At 45.0% G+C, this 19,143-nt stretch overlaps 1 protein-coding gene across 2 annotated transcripts in view; it reads right to left on the bottom strand.

The window, feature by feature from the left end:
- Positions 1-2,558: 2,558 nt before the first annotated feature.
- Yy1 (YY1 transcription factor) overlaps positions 2,559-19,143 on the bottom strand; it is a 29,331-nt gene continuing 12,746 nt past the window's right edge. Inside the window, exons 2-6 of one of the 2 annotated variants that reach the window (XR_008218385.1) lie at positions 16,777-16,939; positions 9,850-9,910; positions 8,075-8,233; positions 5,301-7,386; positions 2,559-4,391 (exon numbers count right to left, since the gene is read on the bottom strand). Coding sequence is in view for 1 of the 2 variants with exons in the window: in XM_052738952.1 (XP_052594912.1) it covers positions 7,204-7,386; positions 8,075-8,233; positions 9,850-9,910; positions 16,777-16,939 (566 nt within the window). In the remaining variant the exon portion in view is untranslated. Of the gene's footprint in view, positions 7,387-8,074; positions 8,234-9,849; positions 9,911-16,776; positions 16,940-19,143 lie in introns of both variants that reach the window. The other variant, XM_052738952.1, reaches the window with a different exon arrangement.

Raw genomic sequence — 19,143 nt, 5'->3', positions numbered from 1 at the left:
GTAGAAATTCACCTGCCTCTGTGGCAGTGGTTTTGAGACCTTGCCATGTTGCGTAAACTGCCTAGAACTCAGGTCTTTCTGCCCTGCCTCAGTGTTTCAAGTTCTGGACTTACACATGTGCCACTATGCCTGGCTTCAGATCGCAATTCTACTACAAAAGAAAGGCAGAACAGATGTGAAGCTGACAGAAGATTGTGCCACCTTCCCCAATACCTGGCCAAGCTGTGGCCAGAGGTAACAGACAACGTGGAGTGGTAGGTGGTTCAAGCACCAGAGGACTTTGGGAGAAGCCAAGACCATGCTGTTTCCTACTGCTTACTGACCTCAGACCTCACAGCACCCACCTGGGCTTCCTGATATGGTAGAGGGAGGGAAATGGTCACCTCAGTTTGGATCCACCTATGACAGACAGAACTGGGGTCCCATGAGAACTACATCAATCCCTTCTTCCAAGGGCAGTATCCCCATGACCTAAGGGAACCCATTTCTTAAAGAGACACAGCAGTGAAGCGGAAAAGCCAGCTCCAGTTCAGGGGGCCTCAGGACCCAGACCCCTTCCTTCCACCAGGCTCACGTAAGTTCCTTCCCACCCAGGCCTCGTCCCTTAGACCCTTCTCACCCTCACCACCAGTTCTTAGTCTATCTCTAGGACAGCAGGCTCTCCCAACCCATCAGGGACAGCACTCCACTGTGTTCTAGGGGTGTACATGGTACCTACCCCAGGCCTTCCTCTGGACTTCAGAGACAGGCTGCCCTCTTCTCATTGGCAGATGTCTCTTCTACCTGGACTCCTGTGTGCTGGCCCCAGGCCACCTGGCTACTGCTTCTCAGATGAGGCTGGCTCAGTTAGGGGTGAGAGGGACAAGCTCCACACTTGCCGTCACCTGCCCCTCCCACCCAGCCTCCCCACACATAACCAAGCCTTGGACCGGCAAGCCTGCACCTTGCTCATTTGCAGCTTCATGACCCAGACAGCACTTGCATTGCTGAATGCATGGGGGTCCACTGCATCCTCCTGCAGCTGAAGATGGAAGGGCAATTGAATGGCATGGAGCGGAAGACATAAACAGGATTCTGAGTGGAGCAAGGCCAGAGCCTGAAGGGCTTCCGGGTACGGGAGGCTAGGCCCAACATGTGCAAAGGGTGAAGGACAGCGGGGTCAAGTACTGGTGGCCCTACCTGGTTAATATAACCCGTGGCAAGAACTGGAGAATCCCCTAAGTTTGTATGTCCCGCCTCATTGTCCCCGAGCCTGCCGTTTTTTCTTCCTTGTCTTTGTTCTGTGTAGCCCTGGCTATCCTGAAAATCAGAGATCCCAGAGATCCACCCGCCTCTGCCTTCCAAAGTGCTGGGATTAGAGGTGTGCACCACCACTTGACTTGCAGTTAACCCCACACTTTTCCATGGCACATTTAATGTCTATGTCACCTTCTACTAGGTAAGGGTAAGTACCATTGAGGTAGGGCCACGCTTTCCTTAAAACAGGCTCTGACACATAAACACTAGACCGAGGAGGCACGAACCTGGTAATCCCCGCAAAGCAAGCCAGGGAACACTCATTTCTCTGGAGGTTGGGGCACAGGCCTGGGTTGAGGCTGAACTGTTACATGGGAATAGGCCATTTTCCATTAGGAAATGGGGAGTTGCTGCAAGTCTGGTGCTGAGCCCCAGGCTGCTGACAGTGCAGCGGTCCAGCAAGGCCAGCAAGGCTCGAGTGGGGGCAGCTGGCACAGCTTTCTCTGCGTCCACAGCGGCTTACTGTTCTAGCTCAGAAAGGTCCAGCTGGGGCAGAAAGCCCCATGCACTGTGTTTGTAAAGGGCATCCAGCGCTTCTCTGAACGGAGGTTGGAAGAGGTAAGTCAGGCCAAGGGAGCAGAAGAATGAAAGCCAAAAGGCTTGTCTAGTGTTTCCTTCACTTAGTGCCAATGTGAAATGTCCCCCAATTCCTCCAGTGGTTTGGAGATGAAAAGATAAATTCACGTCAGTCACTCAGAGAGGCCGGCTGGTAGGTCTTCAGGAATACCTCCAGAGAACAGCCTGTTTTACCAGCCAAAGATGCAGGAACGGATGTTCATTCCAGCTGCTCAGTCCTTTATGGCCTCAGCAGTTTTGGGCTCATAGGGGCTGGGGCTTTGCCACCTCAGCAACATGATGCCTGCAGCCCCATTTCAGCATGGGGGGGGGGGGGCAGAGAACCTTGCTTGCAAGCACCATTAAGGCTCCAGGGCCCCAGGCAGAAAAGCTCATTCCCAGCCAAGTCCCGGCCAGTTGGTTTACAAATCCATCTTTTGGTTTCCGAGCTTTCGGGGCTAACACTGGGGATCACAAGCCCAGCTGGTTGATAAGCACTTGGCTGTGCTTTCTGGCGATAGGCAGGGCTCTTAACTACAACTCCTGGCCCGGGAGTGGAACATTTCTTGCACTTTGTGTCACTGTTCCTGGGTGAGAAGGGATGCCACTGCATCTTCCCTGGGAACTCGGGACCCCTCAGACCAGGTTGGGGAGCTCACCCCCAGGCTTAAGGCAAAGTGAGAACAAACAAGAACCACAGGCATTAAAAAGCTTAACATTAGCGTTTATTGTATTGTATAGAGCCATGTTACACATGCTTGGTGCTTCAAACTGAGTTATCATGTTTTCCTGGATGCGAAGCCATCTGATGCTTGATGCGGATGCTTTAAATACTATAATATTTCTGTGTCTATGATCTATGAGCTAAGGAAAAACCAAGGACAATTCCAGAACAGCAAAGAACACTTAAAAAGATGTACATGACACACAATGCAAAGTCCTTGAGCCAAGGCCTATAGGAGTTCCCAGAAGATGAAAACACAACTTTTCTTGTCATTTGTAGACATCAGAGTCTAACAGCTGCTGGCATTATGAAAGAGGTGACTCTGGTACTGACGCCTTCTCCCCTCCGTTACACTATGTATGTATGTAGACACCATGTGGCCCCAGGCAGGGAGACAACAACCCAGCACAGCTGCCCATCCCCAATGTCATTTCTTGGGGTGTCTGAGTGGCCTTAAGTAGTATCATCAAACCTGCCACTCTGTGGAATGCCAGAAAATGTGCTGCCAATTAACACATCCCCTTCCTCAATGGGCTCCAGAACGCTGGCTGGGCACACCTTGTACCAGTCTGTGTAAGGTGCATTGCCTGATAACCTGCTGCCAACATTCAGCCCCAATGCTCTCTTACTGGTTTTATAAGGGACAGAGTGACATTTGTTCACAACTGCCACCCACCCTTCCTATAAAGTCTAAATAATGTCCCAGCTGGAGGATGATCTTCCTGGCACCATACAGACCAATTAGGCCCAAAGATGCCAGGAAGCCTCTTAGCCACACACCTATCCTCTCCCGCCTGGTGCCACTCGTCTGAAGGGCCTGTACTTAAGCCATCTGAGGCAAGCAAGGCACCTAAGCACACCCTGAGAACAGTGACAAGCGGTGGGAAAAGGTCAGTACTTTGGAGACCTAATCAGTCTGGTCAATGCTGCTGGGAGGTGAGTGATTTGAAGCATGAAGTACCTTTTGTTCTGGCCAAAGAGCAGAAGATGAGGTGTTCACCCAGAGTTGCAAGCAAGCACATATGCCTTGGGAGTTCTGACTTCCTAGCCTCAGCTGAAATCTTAGGTGGAGTGCATCTGCCAGGCCCTGCTAGGCCTGGGCTCTGGAAGGTGCTGAAGTAACACTAACACCAAGGAGCTGCAAAGTCAGATAGGGGCCTCTTATGGCTGGAGCCGAACAATCTGGGCTAGCAAAGGGCTGCTAGGACAAAGCCTTTAGTAGTCTTGGCATCTACTGGCAACTCTTGTGCTCACCCCTTGTTCTGACCCTCGAAGTCCCTGCTCTTGCTGTAGGCTAGATGTTGAGAGAATAAAACATGAACATTGCAGACTGACAAAATTAAGCCAATTCTGGAGCACAGAGGAAAGGTAGAAGCGGTCAGGTCTCTTTGCCTGTGTGGGGAGTAGGTGAAATTAGGGGGCAAGACTTCCTGGGTCATAGACATACACTCTAGTGTGAGTGATCTGAGGTTATACCACAGGTGAGTCCTGCAGAGTGGGAAGGTGGGTGGGTGCTAAGCCAGGCCAGCACCGTATCACCCTTGGAGCACCGCACACCTCACTGACAGCAGGTTCTTATCTCTGTGAAGACACCAGCTACAACTCTGCCTAGAAACATGGGCAAGCATTACACATACCAATCCCTCAAAGGGTCTTCTATCCCCAAACTTAGCAAAACAAGTGGCATTCAGAAGAACCTGTGCATGGAAACCAAATAGGGGGAAAAAAGTCTTGGGTTTTCCTCAGCTCCTCCAGCCTGGAGTCTGGGCAAAGCACACACATCGCATGGGACCAGCACGGCGTGAGCTCAGCATCTCTGTGGGAAATAAACGTCACTCTGGAGTGACAGCTCTGTATACAGATAATATGCCCCCAACCCCACTACCAAAGAGGGGCAAATAACAAATTCAAAAATAGAAAACAACATCTTATTAGGTGTAAACTTATCCTCTGGAGTTTTTACATTACATTTGCTAAAAACATGCATTTATTTCTGCTCAGATGTAAGAAAATATGTCTATCAGTATTACTTACAAATCAGATTAATTCTCTAGACAATGGACTCACTGTTAGAACACCATTTCAAATTTTAGTAAATTACATGTATAACAAAATAATAAATTCTAACAAGCAAAATGGGTTTAAGCCAAAGCCAATGAGAAGCAGCTTTCCTCTGGCCATTGCCACTCATGTTAGTTCCCTATGCTGCTGTCCTAAGCCCAAATTGCAGTCAGCAAGGACCTGCATACCAAGCTGTCTTTGAACCCCCACATGAACTCCTAACAGAAGTTAACTGCACACTGAGAAGACAATATTACACAGAAAGGGCAAAGACAATGGCTGTTCCACTCAGACAGAAAGGGACAGAAGAGATGGCTGAGGGCATCTCCCAAGGAATCAAGGCACAGAGGATGAGGCCTCACTCCAGACTTAGGCCTGACTCTCAGGGTGGCTGGCAAGCCCACTGCACAGGTCTGCTCTGCTGTGGAGCCTTGGGCAAGGGTCTTGAGGAAGTGCCAGGGCCAGGCTCAAAGGTGGCACAACACTGGGTGAGGGTGGGCAACGTGGCTCTGGACTCCTACTGCAGGGCATTTGGGAAAGCTCAACCTGATGGTAGGGAGCGAAGGCCTGGGTGCTCACAAAAGCACTGATGAAGCTCTGCCCAGACCTGGCAGAGAATCACACGGGGCACTTGGCTCGGAAGGGGCCCCCTCCTCAGGCTTACCTCTCTCCTGACTGCCAGGCACAGCAAAGCCTGTCATCCAAGCACAGCTCGGTCTGCTGATGAACTCAGTTCCGTCAACTACTCATTGGATAACAGATTCTGGACGAATAAAAACAAGTGTCCCAAGTTACGATTTTCATTTATGGTTCAGAAGGCACTTCAAAATTCCACAGAGCCACGGGGTCACTGTTTCTAGGTCACCAATCCTCCTGGTGAGGCCATAAGAAATCAGGCTAAGTGTTCGACTGGTTGGTCTCCCAGCCTCTTTGTGACTAAATCTGGTATTGGTTTGTCATTTACCTTGTAGTTAAGCATTCAGCACAGAAAGACAGACAGTTAGGTTTGCATTTTGAATAAATGAAAATTTGATGTATCACGGCAGTTTATAAAATATTTAACAAGTCTGGTATTTGACTTTAAGTAAATTCAAAAATTATACTCATACATTGAAGAGGTCACAACATGACAAGTCAAGTACTCACTGAGTACAACTTTCTAATAATCTAATCGCCTTGCCGCTCTGCACTTAGTGTGTTTACAAGCATCAAACAGCTACTGGCACTCAATTGCTACAGCTGCTAGCATCTAATAAGGACTGCACTGGATTTCCTATTGGACAAGCCAAGGAGCCACTGCCCTTGAAGGCAGCCTGAGTGACGAGAAGAAAGGCCCGTCCTCCCTTGGTACACCCACTGCCAGTTGGTGCCTTCCATTCAGAAAGCATCAGGCTCCACGCAAATGCATCACTCCCACACGCACCAAGATATCAAGGGCAATCCTGTTGGCCATGGGCCATCTGGTGTACTCTGAGGTAGTTCCTTAGCTCAGGGTGCCTACTGCCTACTCCTTCGGAATTCAGGGCGTGTAGGAAATATTAAGTGTCCATGCATGGATCTCATCACAGTCACTGTCACTGAGTGCAAAATAAAGGAAACTCGAGTTGCTTTATTTAGCTTCCAATTTCTGGGAGGCTCAAGAATTCTAAGTATTCTGGACAACAGAAGAAAATAAGGCTGTGCTTACAGATCTCTTTCTGCCATTATCTTTCTTTAGGATCGCTATTTTATTGTTGCCCTTTCTGTTACACGGGATGTACACATCAGGTGTTAAAAGGTACAATACATTCTACAACTGAGCACCACTTTCTGTAACTGAACAGGCAAAGAAATTACACTGAACATCAGCATCTGGCAGTATTTTTTGGAAAAAAAAAGTGACTAAAATGGGTTTAAATTGATTAACACTATTAAATCACATCTAATATTTGATACTACATGATTCAATACAGCTATACGATACAATTATACAAAATGTGTTAACATCAAAGAATACAACCAAAATTAAGATAGCAAACAAAACCTATATAACTTTTTTTTGTACAGGAAAATACTTTTGAAGTATGCATGTAACTGCCCATTCTTTTAAAGAAAATCTACCGCAAGCAAAGTTATCAACCTCCAGAAAAATCACACAGCATTACTAAGCATATCCCCAAAAAGTGTACAATATGCACACTTGGAAAATACAAAATTAAAAAAATTGTAAGCAACAGGTGAGCTTCATATTTATAAGAATGTGAAAAGAAGTCCCATTTTTAGCACTGTTGTATAAAGAATTGTCTTTTGATGCGAAGTTCATGAACTGTCCTCCTGTTGGGACCACACTTTACAAAAACACCTTGTTTTTGAAACGAGATTACAGAGCAAGATAGAGCATCTTAGCAATGTCATCTTATTAAAGTATTTTTTTAAATTTTACTACTTTATCAAAACATGTCCCTTAGGTGTGTAGGATTCATTTTTAAAATTCTTCCTAGAAATAATATACAAAGGAGAGGCATATTTATTCCCAATCACACTCCTGAAGATGCTTCCCGTGGTCGAGAAGGTCTTCTCTCTTCTTTTCACTGGTTGTTTTTGGCTTTAGCGTGTGTTAAGATGTGAGATTTCAGGTTAGTTGACTGAGCAAACTTCTTATTACAACCATCGAAGGGGCACACATAGGGCCTGTCTCCGGTATGGATTCGCACATGCGTGCGCAAATTGAAGTCCAGTGAAAAGCGCTTCCCGCAGCCTTCGAATGTGCACTGTCAAGGAAAAACCAGACATCAACCCACTTGGCAACTGGGACCAGACACTGGGGTCAATGGCACGTTGCTTGGATGGAAAACCACCTATCCACCTATTATTTTACTGAGCCTGTCTCCTTCCTGTCCTGGAGAACCTTCTGGGCATATTCTAGAACTGACAGACAGAGATCTCTGACACTACAAGCCCATGGTGAACTCTTGAGAAACAAATGTGTTGTGCTAAGTGCCAGTTTAAGGCTCTAGTACTTCCATAGACACCCCAGAAAGTAGAGTACAGATGATTAAGACATTTTGTGACGCCAAGTGTCACACAGAATTGTGTTACAGACTCATTTGCTTCTATAAGCAGCACCGAGTGTCACCTGGAGCCGCTCACAGTAGCCATAGCCTTTTATAAGCATTCTATCAGTAATTCAACACATTACTCACTTCCAAAACATGGGACCTTTGAGTCTCTGTGAACACGCTACAAATTTAGTGTGGGCTTACTCTCACATAATCCTGTTTCTCTCAACAGACATCATTCAACCAGGATCCAACACCTGCAGTCACACACAATCACCAGGAACCCAGGCAGACCTTCAGGGAGCCATATCAGGAGTGGGAATAAGAGACCGCCAACCCCCAACCATGCCTGATAATCACCACCCTAACTTGCAGTTTGGGGAACAGGAACTGGCTCTACCTGAAAGGGCTTCTCTCCAGTATGAACCAGCTGGTGTCGTTTTAGCTTTGAGCTCTCAACGAACGCTTTGCCACATTCTGCACAGACGTGGACTCTGGGACCGTGGGTGTGCAGATGCTTTCTCATAGCAGAGTTATCCCTGAACATCTTTGTGCAGCCCTTAAAACAGAGAAAGAAGCTTAGTGGTTCACACTGCAAACTGTGAGAAAGGACTCAAAAACTCAACAGCCTTCACTGATGTTTTTACAGCAAACAACCTCCCCAACCCCCCTTTAAGTTTACTTAGCATTACAGAACATTAAGGCTACTTAAGACAAAAAAAAAAAAAAAGTAAACAAATCAGAAAGCTGAGAAAAAGGCCTTATTATTTACGGCAAACCCGTGCTTTACAGATGAGGAAACTGAGGCTTAGAGATGAATTGAGGTAAACTTGCCCAAGGTCACACTATGAGCAGTAGCCAGCCAAGTTGGGAGTAGAACCCAGCACCCCGGCTTCCAGCTACACCACGGCCGCCTCACCCAGCTACAGCCCCCAGATGAAGTAACAGAAGCACTGAGAAATAAACGGAGTTAAAATGACGGTAGTCCACCACTACCTTTGGTGGGCCCCGTATTCTGTGCTGCAACAATGGGCTGTCATTCTCCATCGCCTACTGTTCCCTCTTCTCTCTTTGCCTCTTTCCCCTTCTTGACAGAGAAAGAAGCAAGAGGGTCTCCAAGGAATGGCAACTACAGAAGAAATTTATTTGGTGAGACACTGGGAAAAGGAAGAGGCAGGCAAAGCGATACCAGTGCGGGGGAGGCAGATGGATGTGTGGTGCCCGAGAGCAGCATGTCCTCAACAATTTCTTCTGCAGTTGTTGCCCATGATGGAGTGAGTGGGGAAATGGTGAGACAGCATGACAGAAGGACAGCACAGGTCACCACTAGACAGCTTCACAGGCAAAAGGGAGGGGAAAGCCAGTTTTCCACCTTGACCTCCAGCTTCAGCTCCCATTTATACAGAGAAGCAAAGAGATCCCGGCGCTTATGGCATAACGGTTTTCAAATGCGTCTTCATTTTGGCTCTGATAAAAGCCACCATGCACCCCACACCTCCACACCACAAGCATTTACAACCAGTACAGAGACTTAGGTGCATGGTCTTCAGTAGCACTCTACCAAAGCACACTTATTCTTCTCCAACTGCTGTTTTGGGAAATTCTTTTATTCATGGTTTCTTCCCCTTTGTTTCTCAGCATTTATATCTTTCCCTGTTTAAGTCCAATCAAATTTGAGCACCACCCCCAGACACCTCAAACTGCTTTTCAGCCACCCCCCTTTGCTTTAAAGACCAGAGCTGCGTTTGAAAACGGTTATGCACCCTTCTAGTAGCACAATTAACAGAGTAAAAAGAAAACTGAAGAAAATCACCAAGTCTTTATTTGGTCTATTCTAGCAACATCCAAAATAATTTCCAAGTTTCAATCATGAGCTTAGGAGAGTCTTTCATAAAGACTTGTGGGTGAGAACAACCCAGTGTCTTAAGACAGACTTGTTTATGATCCAAAGAAAATAGTCCTAACACAGTACAGTCAATATACAGAATAAGAACACTGGCCCCTATAGCAGCCCCACTTAACTAAACAAAACAAAATTAACTCCCTCGTATTTATAAACCAAAAATCCTAATTCCTCACTCTGTTTTACAAAAGTGGTAATCAAAGTACATAGTTCCTTACAAACTGTCTGAAGCCTAAACAGCAGCTAACCAACACTCCCCTCGCATTACTTACTTTATGAGGGCAAGCTATTGTTCTTGGAGCATCATCTTCTTTAATTTTCCTTGGCTTCATTCTTATTGAAAAAACAAAAAAGAGAAAGAGAGAGAGAAAGAGAAAGACAGATTTGTAGGAGTGGGTCACACTCGACAAGCATAAATCAAATAGTCCTGAGATTTCTCCTTTGTAGCACCAACATTAAGCTGATGGTGCCTTCCTTCCACAAAGGAGAAAGGACCAAACTGCCCAGACTGCTGGCCGGAAGAGCAAGTGGTGCTCTTCTGACTTCCTAGGTAAGTGCTAGTGCTCCAAAAGGCTGCATTGCTGCCTCTTGAGAATGCTGTGTGGCTTAGAACGGCACCATCAGCACCATTATCTTGTGACTCCAACATCTGTTCTTCCCACCTAATCCCGTTAAACAAAATCAAAAGCCCCACAAAGATCAACAGTCCTGACAACTTCAGACTAATCACTTAGTCAGGGTGGGGCCATGGCAAGTTACCCAAATCAGCTGCTTTGATGACAAGGGTGTCTTATAAAAAAGGGAACAATGGGCATCGGAAAGTTTCAAAATTATACAACATCTTTAAAATACAGTAACAAACAATCTCTCTCTCTCTCTCTCTCTCTCTCTCTCTCTCTCTCTCTCTCTCTCTCTCTCACACACACACACACACACACACACAAAATGGGCCCATGTCAAACAGACACAAATCGTTCGGGGATATAATTGTGCAATTGAATAGTACTTTTAAGCAGAATTATTTACACCCTATACCCATGTAATAAACACTAACACTCAAAGGAAACCCCCAATGTGTACTGGCTACTTCCAAGAGACTGGTGGACCGGTGGCATCGCCACTTTTTTTGGGAGCAGGGGGTTAAGACAGGTTTCTCTGTGTATCCTTGGCTGTCCTGGACCTCACTCTGTAGACCAGGCTGGCCTTGAACTTACGGAGATACATCCACCTGCTTCTGCCTCTTGAGTGCTGGGATTAAAGACATGTGTTACCATCGCCCAATGAGTAACTGCCTCTAACACTGCTTGTAAAGTATTTATTTTGGTGGTAGAAAGAGATGACAGTTTTTATAGGACTTTTAATTTTACTCTGTTTTTGAGACAGGGTTTTGCCACCACAGCTAGCTTATTTTAAAAAATTTCTGGTTGTGGCTTGGGAGCTCCCCTGTGAGAAAAGAACTTTGGTAATATGGCAGCTGGGAGAACCCCAGGTGAGGCTACTATCCATACAGCTTGCCAACAAAGAACTGTCCATATGCTACTTAGTCAAGCAACCTTGGTTTTTATGAAAACTTTCTTTCCAAACATTCCCTACAGACCTGTGTATGATCAAGGGGCAAAAAATCCTGAGTTCATAGAAAATTAAAGATTTAAAATTTGAAAACATCTTTCTATCCCTAGTTCTGCCACATCATACTCTTCTATAAAGGTTGATACACAAACAATAAGCCAATGGTCTCTTAACAATAACGACAATGTACCAAAGGTGACTTGTAACAGTAACAGAGGCCCAGGTTATTCTTTCCGCTCAAACCGGGGAGAGTAACTGGTCCTCCCTACACTGCCAAACCCTGTGACCTGGCAAACCGTCCATGCCTAGAGACAGAGAGGAAGCTACTACAGTGCCTGACGATGAATCTCAAAATAGTCTTCCCAATTCCAACCCTGCAGACACACTTTAAGTAGATTACCAGTATGCCAGCTAACAAGCATTACTTAAGTGCCTGCTCTTAACTAGCCTTTGTTGGTCTCAAATGCCTGTGTCTACTTAAGTACTAGGATTACATGTGTAATCAATCTGTACCAGTCTCTGTTGTCTTAAATGCCAGTAAATTCTGAAGTTTGGGGTTCAGTTCAGAGTAGGATAGGAGGCCAGCGCTCCTGCGCCACCTAGAGGTTAGATCAGCATGAAACAGCAGCAATTCATGAACACTTCTACCTTTTTCAAGTCTCTACTTATTTATTTATGTTGTTTGTGACAGGGTTTCTTATATTTCTGGTTGTGAGCCTAGCCTTTAACGGCTGAGCCATCTCTCCAACCCGTGACAGGGTTTCTTTGTGTAGCCCTGGCCATCCTGAATTTCACTTTGTAGTCTAAGCTGGCCTCGCACTCAGAAATTCACCTGCCTCTGCCTCCTGAGCGCTGGCATTAAAGGCAGCTAAAGGCATGCACCACCATCACCAGGCTTTCTCTCAAATGTCAATTGGGTGTTTTGAAACAAGCTCTTCATGTATATCCCAGACTGGTCTTGAACCTGCTGTGTGCGTAACACAGGACTGGCCTTGAATTTGTGACTTTCCTATTTCCACACTCCTGGTTGGTGGTGTTACTTCCCCTCCCCTTAAAATGTCATTGCCAAAAGTGTGTGCTAACATTCAGTATGAATTTTAGAATGAGAATTTACAATGCATTTGGACAAACCTAAGACTCAGAATCAATGGAGGACTTAACTATCCATAACGGCAGAGTGGTTCTTCCCTAAGTGAAGCTCTGCTGTCCAAGTGAAGAATGAAGGCCACTCTTACCATCACCCCCAACACCCCCAGCACCTGGATGCCTTTTCTTTCATTGACTGGGATACCTTACAGACCCAGACACGATGAAGACAACGACAGAATGGATATGTGACTTGGAGTTGGCTTCTACTAGCTTCATGACCTTGAGCAAATCACTCAATTTCTCAGCCTCAATTTCTTACTCTGTAAGCAGGCACAATGCTCCCTACATCAGAGCTGCAAGGAGTCAAAGACAACACACACTGGACACCTGGGCAGTGACAGTTACTACTATCACTGGTCATGTGGTTAGAAATGAGTTCATCCTTTTGTTCCTTTGGTTTTTGAGACAGGGTCCCAGCCACATAGCCCAGATTGGCCTTGAGCCTGTCAATCTTTCGCCTCAGGCTCCTGCATGGTAGATCTATAAACACCCGCTACTGCACCAAGCAAAATGAATTCACTCTTTGAAATTATCATGTCATTTATACTAAACAATCCACATGATTCTGATAGTCTGAACTATCTTTCAACCAAAGGACCAAGAGACTGAAACAAAACAACATAAGCAGAAAGGCGCCCTTAACAGTTTCCACAGTTTTATTAAACTAGAGGGCCTGCTGTGCAGCATGGCTGCTAGACTTGACAGTACACCAGTGCATCACCCTGTCACACATGGAAGGAGCACTACCATCAAGCCTGGACTCCACAGCTCATGCAAAATTTTAACAGAGCACTGTTTAACCAAAGTCCCAACTAAGTTGATGCACAACAAACTCAAAGCAGAGCCAACAGACAGAACTTGAGCTGTTAGGACAGTCTCTGCTGTCACACAGCTATCCTCTGCAAGCACCAGGGTCTCATCAGGAAACCCAGCGTGGCCTTGAACTTGAAATCTTGCCTCAGCCTTTCAAGTACTGGAATTATAGGTGTGTACTCATCACACCCAGCACAGACTACAAGATCTCACAGTGCTAGCAGTTCTAAGGAAATAAACAAAAAGAACTGCCTACTTAAATAGGAGATAAAACTCACTTCACCAGGCCCCAGCCTGAACAGGCAACTCAGGAAAGTATAAAGAACCCCCCCCCAATGTGGCACCACCTCAAAACCAAGACCTTTTTTTTTGGGGGGGGGCACCCAGACAGGGTTTCACTGTGTAGTCCTAGGCTGTCCTTGAACTCACAGAGATCAGCCTGCCTCTGCCCCTGAGTGCTGTTATTATAGGTGTATATACCCCCACCACCCAGCTTTCTTTCTTTTTTTAAACTTTTTATCTTTTTAAAGACAGCATTTCATGTTGTATCCCAGGACTAGCTTCAAACTCACTATGCAGCTGAGGATGACTATGTGCTTCTCCTTAGCACTGGATAACAGAAGCAGCACTTGGCTTAGACTCACGGTAAACCTAGGGTTTCCCATCAAGCAAGGCAAGCACTTCTAAAAACCAGCAATTCTTACCCCCAGCTTTAAAGACAGGACTTGCAAATAAAATTCACTGTATTTTTTAACTTCCATCTGTCACTTAAATATGTAACTATATATGCTAAGCAGTCTAGGTGGAGTGTGGCAGGTCTGAGACATTCTTGGCTCAGCTTCATGCCCAGGACAGCATACCCACTCTGCCACAGGATGAAAGAGAGAAACATAGGAACTTTCAGCCACAGCACAGAGGGCAGGAGGAAGGCCAGAAGAACAGTTTCGTCATAACGGCGGAGATCATGTGGTGTGACCCCCAACAGTGAAACTTGGTATTCTATTGTCAGAGTTCCAGTCAAAGGCCTCCAGAAGACCCTATTTCATGATGACACAGAGTCTCACAATGTGAAGACCTGAAAATAACAGGGCATGGAGGCTTAGATATTCCTCTCTACCACCATTGTTCTATAAGTCCATGTAGGTTAACATGATCTGTAAGGGATGTAATCCAAGATGGGGCTGAATCCAATCCTCAGTCCCCCTTGGTGCCAAACTTTCATTTTTTTCTTTTACACACTAGCAAAGTAAGCAAGGCAACACCAGATTCTAATACAGAATGGAAGTCTAAGAGCTGACTGTAAAAGAAAGACTGCTGAGAGCTGGGCTGAGGCTCAGCAGCATTTCCATGCATGGACAAGGTCCTGGGCCACATAAAGACTTTGAACAGTGAGTGCTCCTTCCTTTTAAATGGCATTCACAACATCATTCTCTGTAGTTCTTTATCTTTGGTGCTTTGAGCTATTGGGGGAGGGGGTAAAAACAATGCCAAGAGTCACCTGTGCCTAAGTTATACCGCTCACAACCTATAGCTTCCCTCTCTCTTTCAAGTCTTTCTTCAGTCCTCTACCCTGCCACAGAAGTAGTGCTGCAATGTGTCACAATGGAGACTGTACTCCTCCCTCTCCTGGTCTTTTAGAAGGTTCTTCATTGGCAGTCACTCTGCTGCATGTCTCTATTTCAAACGATTCTCTTCTACTCTCACTGCTTTCTCTTACTCTCCCAACACAAGGATTTTTACCAAACTTCCCTTTTTAGAACTTCCATGATATCATGATTTTAGCATGACTTTATTCTAACTTCCTTCCTAAAACCATCATGTCCACATGAATGTTTAACCCCTAAATCCAAACACTGCCTACCTTGAACACTGATGGAAGGGAGATAATTTAAGGTAGATGTTGGTGGCCTTTTTTTCTCCCCAACTAGACACACACACAGCAAATGGTCCTTACCTACTGTCATTACTCTGTCTACCCTACTATTCTATTTGAAGCCTTCTCCCGAATCCAGGGGGAACCTGCATCAATCCATCTTAGACTTGGCTATAAAGTAATCTTCCCCAACCAAAGCTCTTCCTCCCTGTTCAAGTCTTTAGCAGCGCCTCTGCAAAAAGCCCACACATCTCTGGTCAGCATTCATGGACCTAAATAATTTGATTCTAATTTACCTCGACTCTATTCATTTTCTTTAACCATCCCAATTCCCAGGTATGACTGTACTTCATTTGTATTTTCTACTGTGCCATTCTGTTCTGGTATGCATGCCCTAACATGAACACTCTAGGTTCAAGCTGGGTATGGAGATACAACACACTTATATTATAATCCCAGCACTTAGGAGGCTGAAACAGGATTTGAGATCAAGGTCAGTTTGGGGTGAATAACAAGTTCCAGGTCAGTCTGGGCTATAGTGATACTGTCTTAGCACAGTATTAAACTCAGGCACAGTATTTGGTTCAGTACGCCCCCAAACTGTATGTCATTGCCAACTCTGTACATTATAATTTCAATCTTTATTTGTAGCTTAATATGAGTCTAGTAACTGTACCAGAAAACACAAATGGTAGCAAAAATCTGCACAGAGCCTTAATTTTGCTAAGCTATAACAAATGAAAAATAACATTTTAAGTAAAATGGAATTGCTAATTCCCTGGGCAAGGGAAGATGCTGGACTAATGGCAATTCTATTTTACTTAAAATGTTACATATTCGTGCTCCCCTACCCTACTATGTCCTCATGAAAACTGCCTACAATCATGCCCCATTCTTTGCCCTCCATTACCCACCCTCCCAAGTCCCAGCTTGCTCATGTAGATCTCATCTAATCTATTTCTCCTTTGCTGGGCTATCTGTCTCTCTTGTTAGCTGGCTTCTGTGGAGCTGTGAATTGTAATCTGGTTATCCTTTGCCTTACAACTAGTATCCACTTATGAGTGAGTACATACTATGTTTGTCCTTCTGAGTCTGGGTTACCTCACTCAGGATGATATTTTCTAGTTCCATCCATTTGCCTGCAAATTTCATGATATCATTGGTTTTTTTACTGCTGAGTAGTACTCCATTGTGTATATGTGCAACATTTTCTTTATCCATTCTTCAGTTGAGGGGCATCTAGGTTGACTAATTAATATAAACAGCAGAGACTTCTGCAGGAACCCATCCTATCTCAGGCAAAACAAACAAGCAAGTATCAGTGAGTACGGATCTTGACTGCTCAGCTTGGGTAGCCCAACTTAAATTAAGAAAACACCAGGAGTTACACTCATCACACACTAACTATGAACTGATAAAATTCCTGCTGTGGTCAAAGCATTCAGGATAAACCTGGACACACTGCAACATGCTTGGACCAACAAAGGGGCACAGAGGCGATGTGCACACCCACCTCAAAACAAATCACGGGCAACTTCCTTAACTCCACAGCAACACCAGTTGTGGACCCAAAGAGTATGTGCCTCATCTCACAGTCTGCAAAGATCTAGAATGCTGCCCTTCACACATTAACAGCATTAGCTATTACCAAAACCAAGAGTTGTTGCTTTTGTTCTCAGAAGTGTCCCTATAGAAAGAATACAAACCATCACTGTCACTTGGGAACAAAAGAATACAGCTGGCAAGATTCAAGCACTTCCTATAATAGAAAAGAAGTAACATTCTTGTAACTTACCTAGCAAATTCTGCCAGTTGCTTAGGGTCTGAGAGGTCAATGCCAGGTATCCCTCCAGGAGGGAGTTTCTTGCCTGTCATATATTCAGAATAATCAGGAGGTGAGTTCTCTCCAATGATCTGCTCTTCAACCACTGTTTCATGGTCAATATCTTTTTTTTCATCTGAAACACACGAGATTGATCATCTTAACTAGACAAATGCATTGAATATAAAAATAGCTTTCAGTGGAATCTTAAGTAACTATTTATAGCTACCGCCTCAAGTTCTCAACCAGCCATTCTCTGTCCTCCATCTTTTGAACTCTTAATTCTTCTCCTGGGTCACCCAAACCTTCAATTTAAAGCCCCACAGACTTTTACATGAGAGCTCTGAGTTAGCCTACCAGGAATAGCTAGTTCTCCACAAGTGTACTGTCACATACTCTCCAAGTTTAACCTTCTTGTCTAACTGGATTCTCTCATGTCTCAGTTTTGCCTTTTTACCCATTTCACAAACTAGTACATAAAAGACAAAGAACGCTCTTAGAGTCTAGCAATCAATCCAAGTTCTATCACTCCTAGCAAGGAAAAGTAAAGGAGACACAAATACCAAACCCCTCTCTAACCTTCCACAATTCTTTTTATAATAACAAGTTTTATCTTATTTTAAGAACATTTTATTTGCTGGGTGGGGGTGATGCACGCCTTTAATCCCAGGGCTAGAGAGGCAGAGGCAGGCGGATCTCTCAGTTCAAGGTCTACAAAGTGAGTTCTAGGGCAGAAACCCTGTCTTGAAACATCAAAACAAAACAGGACAACTTTTAGGGATAGGTACTTTCCTTTCATACTTAGTAGGGATCAAACTTAGGTCATCATTCCAGCTTTCTCAGCAAGCATGCTGAGCCTCATCCCCACCCTCTTATTTATGCTAGCCTGAACCTCCTGCCTCCACTTCCCAAGTACTGGGATTACAGGTGTGATGCACCACCTCACATAGCTTACTCCACCATTCTTTAGTCTAGAAAACACTGTAAATCAACACTAGAAATCTTACATAACAGCAGTGACATTTTACTCAATGTTTGTGTACAGCACTACCTTTATCACTACATACATTCCCTATGAAGTGGGCAAACCAAAGAAACTGAGGCACAGGAAAATTAAGCAACTTACCCGGGGCTAGTGGTTTAAAAAAAAAAATTCTGTTTGTACAAAACACAGACATGCATGGGGGAAGATGTGTATGAAGGTCAGAGGACAACTCAGTCTGTTCTCTTCCTTCCTCCATATATGACCTGGGGACTGAACTCAGGTCATCAGGCTTTGCAGCTTACCCAATGGATCAAAGGGTCTCACTGCCCCCCCCACTTAAAACAAAATAAAAATGAAACACTTTTATTTATCGGATATAAACTCTTAAGCCTAACCCAGAGACCTGTGTGCTGAACCATTAAGCCCAAGTGTCTCCTTAGGAACTAGAAAGAACACACTAGTACATCCATGTATTGATAAAATCCTATCGATGGATGTATGAAGGGGTCTCTCAATTAAAACAGGCTATGTGACTAATCAGCAGTTAGAGGTGGGACTCCACACTGTCAGATAATTTCACTTCAATTCTAGTTTTCAGTCTGCTCTGTCCTTAGCAAGGTCAGTCTCTCACCAAGATACACTACCACACCAAACCTAACTGTACAGAAACATGATGGTTGGCAGGGAAGCTAGTGTTGCTCTTTCTTCTTTCCCAGTGCCGCCCCCCCTCCATCTTGCTGGCCAACCCTAGTCGGTCTTGAACTTGTACTGACCATCCTTCTGCTGGTGTCAGCTATACACATTTCTGATACAAAAGCAAAGGGCTCTATGGATGTAGCTCAGTTGATAAAGTGTTTGCCTAACATGAAGCCCTGAGTTCAATCAATCTCCAGTACTACATAACCTGTGCCTCATGGCACAAGCTGTAAACCAGAATTGGGGGGTTCAAGGTCATCTCCCAACTTCAAAGAAAGTTTGAGGCCAGCCTGGGAATACTTGACAAGTGTCAAATCCGCAGCACAGAGAATTCCCAACCTAGACTAACCCTTATATTAGTTCCACATATATTAGCTAGGGCCTTGAAGATGCCTGTCACTGGCAAAGTGGCCAGAGACAATATAGTCTCCACCCTCAGGGAGCACATTTTTAGAGAGGGAAGTTAAATTATGAAACACTCTTATGAAGTCACACCTCCAGCCCTTTTCTGAGGCCCAGTTCTTACTATATTCAAAAGGGTAAGAACCCGAGAGAGGGGTTGGAGAGACAGCCGCTGATAAAAATGCTTGTTCCACAAGACTGAGTTCATTCTCCAGGACCCATGTAAAAACACAGGCATAGCATGTAGAACCCCAGCT

The sequence above is a fragment of the Peromyscus californicus genome, unplaced genomic scaffold (assembly GCF_007827085.1).
Source record: "Peromyscus californicus insignis strain IS unplaced genomic scaffold, ASM782708v3 Scaffold_15__1_contigs__length_86483966, whole genome shotgun sequence".
Lineage (NCBI taxonomy): Eukaryota > Metazoa > Chordata > Mammalia > Rodentia > Cricetidae > Peromyscus > Peromyscus californicus.
The sequence above is the reverse complement of the archived record's forward strand: the minus strand, read 5'-3'. Positions and strand labels throughout refer to the sequence as shown.